This window comes from Benincasa hispida, unplaced genomic scaffold, assembly GCF_027475165.1.
Source record: "Benincasa hispida cultivar pf3 unplaced genomic scaffold, pf3_genome.v1.1 HicScf1848, whole genome shotgun sequence".
Classification (NCBI taxonomy): Eukaryota; Viridiplantae; Streptophyta; class Magnoliopsida; order Cucurbitales; family Cucurbitaceae; genus Benincasa; species Benincasa hispida.
Window position 1 is genome coordinate 884,855 of NW_028326240.1, and position 6,000 is coordinate 890,854.

General features: G+C 25.5%; 1 protein-coding gene across 1 annotated transcript; it reads left to right on the plus strand.

The window, feature by feature from the left end:
• Positions 1-1,933: 1,933 nt before the first annotated feature.
• LOC150030522 (GDSL esterase/lipase At5g03980-like) lies at positions 1,934-3,451 on the plus strand. The gene is made up of 5 exons (XM_090309509.1): positions 1,934-2,194; positions 2,311-2,523; positions 2,633-2,781; positions 2,878-3,151; positions 3,234-3,451. The coding sequence occupies exons 1-5, from the start codon at positions 1,942-1,944 to the stop codon at positions 3,449-3,451; spliced, it is 1,107 nt and encodes a 368-aa protein (XP_090165635.1). The 5' UTR covers positions 1,934-1,941.
• Positions 3,452-6,000: the final 2,549 nt, after the last annotated feature.

The window sequence follows — 6,000 nt, forward strand, 5'->3', positions numbered from 1 at the left end:
CCGTCTCCATTATAAATTTGATAAATTAATCATAGTGTAATTAAGAAAGATGTAGAATTAATTACATTGGAATTAAAAAGGCTGGTGAAGGTATTTTAGGATTAACGAAAAACCAATCCACGTGTGGATCACGAAATTTGCTATATTTCAAGAGAATTTCTTGGTTTGTTATTTCTTCAAATGAAAGTGTAATTAGTGTTATATACCTAATACATAAATTCTTTTTTTGGAAAATATCAAAAAAAAAATATTTTTTGAAATGACATTGATGATATTGTTTCAAAACAAAAACACAATAAAAAGGTTTATTTTTTTATGTACGAATAGGAAAAATGTGCATCAAGTCGTTTGAATAAAAGTTAAAATGATAGTTTGGTTTGGTTTCGTTTTTTTTTTTAATTTTAAATTTGAATTTTTTTAAATTTTTTTGTTGTAGTTGAGGGTTATAGGAATATATTAGATAATTTGAGTAATAAACGTTAAAAAACAACTTATTTTTTATTTAGTCATTATACTTTTTGTCGCTTAAATATTTTTATTCAATTGCTTTTAAATTATAAAGATGTATCTATCTATCTATATATATACTAATTAAATATAATTTCTCATTCGTTTCATGTCTATATTAAACCCACCCATTTTCAATCTTCCCGTTCTTAATTTTTTTTTAATATTTTAATTCGGCATCATTCTCAACGTTAAGCAATAAATGTATGCCCCTCTACAAATTGAGTTATTTAATGCAATTTCTTTTTTTTTTTTTCAAATTTATTGTAAATACACAGCGATTTATATGTAGCTCATATGCTTAAGGAAAATGGTAATATTTTAGGGTTTTTAATCTTTATAAAAAAGTAATATTTTTGTTTGAAAATAGAAAAATACCATTCCAAATCTGCAAATGAAAATAAGACATTAGGGTTTCTCATGGAAAAATTTAAAACTAATATGATAATCAAATAATCTAAATCAAATATATATATATATATATGTATATATCATAACTAACATATAATTATTACAAAATTTTATTTAAAAAAAATAATAGATATGTCACAAATTTTTAAAAGAATAGATAAAAATTATAAGAAAATAATGGCCACAAAGTTATTTATAAGTCCAATTTCTTCTAAGTCCGTTTTCAAAAATTAAAGTTTTGAATTTTCAAATTCTTTTTAGGGTTTGGAAAAACAATAATTTTATTACAACTAATTTATTAACTTTGAAATAATATAAACATTAGCTTCGTCATTATCTTATCTTAAAAAGATAATTTTAGTTTCATATTTAATTTTCCTTTAATGTAAATGCTTTTCTTTTGAAATTTGTTATTCTTTTGGTATATATCTAAAAAGATATTGAGTTTTGTATTTTATTTTATCCATCTCCTATGTTCAATGATAATACATAAAAAGAAAATTCAAATGTATTTATATCTACAAAAGTTTAGTTTATTTTGTTTAACAAATATGTCTACACAAATATAATTTGACTAAATTGAGTAGATCTATTAATTTATCAATGATCAAAAGTAAAATATTAGATTTAATTACATTGGAATAAAGATTTTATAATCTATTAAAATAAAACCGGATCGAAAAATGATAAAAAGATAATCTTCTAAAAAATATTGTTAACAACTAAAGTTATAAACTCATATAGATAAATTCAAGCATTAATCATTTTAGTATTTTATAATTTAGAATAATATCTATGAATAAGCTTTAAATTTTATTTTTTAAAAAAACACACTATCTTTTTAACTTTTTAATAATAAATATAGGGAAATTTGGAAATTCCATCACATCCTTGAAGGATTAGGAAACAAATCTGAAATCAAAATCCCAAAAGCATTGGGAAGAAAAACTGAACCTATAAATAATCACTAATTGTTTCACCCTTCACCACTTCCCTAACTTCTCACACACAAAGCTTTCACTGATGGCGGTTTCAACCAAAATTTCCCTCTCTCTTTTCTTTCTTCTTCTTCTTGTTTTTGGTTCATCCAAAGCTCATCCACTGAAAGCTTGCATGTTCGACGCTATATACCAACTTGGTGATTCAATCTCCGACACTGGAAATCTCATTCGCGAAAATCCTAACACTCCATTTTCTCATCTTCCTTATGGTCAATCATTCTTCAACAATCCCACCGGTCGATGCTCCAACGGTCTACTGATGCTTGATTTCTTTGGTAACAATTATTTTTAACCTTATACATTCTAATTTTTCATTCACTAATTCATTCTATAACTCCAAGATAATTCACATCTAATAGTAACAATATCTAATGGTCAAATCTATCTGTAGCTTTAAATGCTGGACTTCCTTTGGTGAGTCCTTATTTGAATAAAGATGCTTTGATGAATCATGGAGTCAACTTTGCAGTGGCCGGTTCTACAGCTTTGCCTTCTGATTATCTTTCTATGAAGAAAATTTTATCTCCAGTGACTAACTCTTCTCTCGATCATCAACTTGATTGGATGTTCTCTCATTTCAACTCTGTTTGTCACAATCAAAGAGGTAATTAATTACCCTTGTACTTTAGTTTTATACATACACTCATTGTTTTTTAGTATTTTCTACATTTTACATTTTGATATTGACAATTTCATATTTATATGTTGTGTAGATTGCAATGAGAAATTAAGGAGTGCATTGTTCTTGGTGGGTGAGATCGGTGGCAATGACTATAACTACGCACTATTTCAAGGCAAAACTATACAAGAGGCAAAAGACATGGTGCCAAATGTTGTTCAAACCATAAAGACTGCTGTTGAGGTAAATTTTTGTCTAGAATAGATCATATTTTTTTTGGTTACTCATATGAATGAGAAGTTTATTTACTTACGTTTCTTTTGTTTGTAATATTTGTAGAAAGTTATAAGCTATGGTGCTACTCGAGTTATTGTTCCTGGAAACTTTCCAATTGGATGCTTCCCCGTCTATCTCACTGGATTCCAAACCAATGACACATCTGCTTACGATGAACTCCATTGTTTAAAGGATTTGAATAGTTTGGCAAGCTATCATAATGATCAAATCAAGCAAACTATTGAAGTACTAAAAAAAGAGAATCCACATACTATTATCGTATATGGTGACTATTACAATGCATTTTTATGGATTATTCGTCATGCTTTTGTTCTAGGTAATTTTTTTCTCCTTACTCTTATATCATCTTCTTAACATACAAAAGATTAAAACATTTCTCAAATTTTTAATGCTTCTAGGATTTGATGAAGGTTCTTTGCAAAAATCATGTTGTGGGATTGGAGGAGATTACAACTTTAACCTCATGCAAATGTGTGGTCTACCTGGAGTACAAGTTTGCCCAAATCCTAATGAACATATTAGTTGGGATGGAGTCCATTTGACACAAAAGACTTACAAGTTCATGGCACATTGGCTCATCCATGACATTTTTCCAAAATTGCATTGTATTGTTTAAATATTTTTTTATGGTGGTTTTTTACTTTATTATGAAATTTTATTAATAAAGCATTCATATTCTTTTTAGCTTCCTATAATTAAAATGCTATATCTTATATTAATTTTCTTTTTTAACCCAATATATACGAAACTCAACCAATGCCCTCGCAATTGCTCAATTCGACCAATTTATAACATGACAATGCATATGGAAGATTAATTATGGTAATTAAATGAAAGATTAAAGTTTCTCAAAGTTAGAATAATAGTTGTAATTAAGTTATATAATTGGTAAGTAGTATATAATTATCAAACAGTACTTTTAGTACTTTTAGGCCCTGTTTGGTAACAATTTGGTTTTTTTATTTTTAGTTTTTGGAAATTAAGCCTACAAACATCTCTTCTACCTTTAAATTTGTTGACTTGTTATCTACTATCTAGTCATCTTTTTAGAAACCAAGCCAAATTTTGAAGACTAAAAAATTGTTTTAAATAATTTTTTTTTTTTTTTAATTTTTTTTTGCTAAGAATCCAACTATTGTACTTAAAAAAGTTGCAAACCATTCTACGAAAATGAGAGAAAATAGGTTTAATTTTTTTAAAAAAAAATCAAAAATTGAAATTGGTTACCAAACAGGGCCTTAGTAATTTTGATTTTTATTTGAAATTTAGTACTAAAAAATATTACTTTGTCTTTTTTTTTTTCTCTACTTTTTTGGGATATTATTGAAATCTAATTAAGCCTAAGTTTATAGAAAACTAAAATAAATAAATAATTTTTTTTCTTAAGAAATTGGTTAAGAATTCGGTATTTGGTGAGGGCATGGTTGTTGAGACCCTTAATCAAATGAAATTTATAAAATTGATATACAACTAAATACTTGCATGAGCAACAATATACTTATTACTTATTAGTGGATTAAGTCGAATAATAAGAAGCTAAACTGAATTCTTTTAAGGTAAATTTACAAAATAAATAAATAAAATAAGGGAAGTTTAGATTGACTAAATAAGAAAAGTAAATGAAAGATAAAACATGTTAAGATTGAAACAAAATCTTACCAAGGTTTCCAATTCAAGCTAGATAGACTCATTCAATTGTTAATTTCAATCTTAGGCTTAAATCAAATCAATTAATCATGCATTTAACCCCACTTAGCGTGCGTTTGGGATTACTTTCACGGATGGAATTGACCACAAAATTTTTTTAACATTTTTTACATTTGGTAAAACAGATTTGATTAAATATGTTAAAATCACTTTTAGAAACATGTTAATTTCATGTCTATTTTAAAAGCAATAGCCTATTAGCTTTTAGATTTTCCAAACATTGTAAGAGATTTCATGAATATTTAGTTTCAATTTAATACTTTAAAATAAGATTATTTTATATATCTATCTATTTCTCACTTAATCAAATCTATTTTCTAATTTTCACGAGTGGAATGCATCAAATTAAAAAAAAAAAAAAAAAGTATACCATATTGATAATTTGAAAAAATAAATCTTTTTTCCTTAATATTTAAAAGTTAATCGGTAACAAATAAAATATATCATTCTAAGCGATTACTTAAAATTTAAAATTACAAAAGAAAAGTTATTTATAAGGATAGTTTAAGTTTGGGTTTTTGAAAGAATTGAAAAGGTAAAGCTGTGAGAGAGGATGTTCAAAATTTCTTTAATTAGGAATTGTGAAATATTAATGATAATATGTATATACAAGAAATATTAATGATAATATGTATATAGGAGAGGGAAAATTGTCAAAAATAGTTTCCTAAGTTTTTCAGTTTTCAAAATTAGTATCTTTTTTGAAAATTCATTACAATAGTTTTTCTAGATACATGTATCCCGAGATAGACCACTAAGATTTACTTAAATCAACTTTTTATACATTAGCGATTATATTTTGTTTTCTTGGTGAAATATCGGCCAATATTAATACCGAGATTCTACCCATTTTTTTAAATATTAAATAATCTTTCTAAAAATTATGCCAAATCTTACCTAATTTTTCCAACAATTTGACTATCTTTATCAAATCATATATTAAATTTTTACATAATTTTTGAAATCTTTAGCCTAATTTATGCTTTCCACAATTATATGAATTTTCAAATTTCTAAATTTTCAAGTGAATTTACTAATTATGATTTTCCAAGTGGATATCAGGTTCACTGTGATTTTTAAATTTTAGAAAAGATCAAATTTTGTGAAAAATTGGGTAAGATTTGAGAAAACATAGTCTCGATATTAATCTACTTGATATTTCATCAAGAAAATCCAAATATATAGAAGCTTTAATCTGGCTCGAGATAACTGGGATTCTTTATATTTCTTTTTTTCTTTTTTGCAAAATTTGATTTTGGGTGAAAGATTTGAAAAATTAGGTAAGATTTTATATAAATTTTGGTGATAATATAATATTTGAAAAAATTTGTTAGAAACTTGGCAGAAGCAAAAACAATCGATAAGATAGAAAAATGTATATTTTTAAATAAATTTTGGTAGTCGATCTCGAACAAGATGTACCGAGAAAAATTAGTTTTGAGTTGTCAAAAAGCATAT

Bases quoted from the DNA above. Each gene is read 5' to 3' on its own strand.
- LOC150030522 (XM_090309509.1), top strand. From the start codon at position 1,942: ATGGCGGTTTCAACCAAAATTTCCCTCTCTCTTTTCTTTCTTCTTCTT. The intron at 2,195-2,310 runs GTAACAATTATT...ATCTATCTGTAG, and splicing joins ACTGATGCTTGATTTCTTTG to CTTTAAATGCTGGACTTCCT. The intron at 2,524-2,632 runs GTAATTAATTAC...TATGTTGTGTAG, and splicing joins TGTTTGTCACAATCAAAGAG to ATTGCAATGAGAAATTAAGG.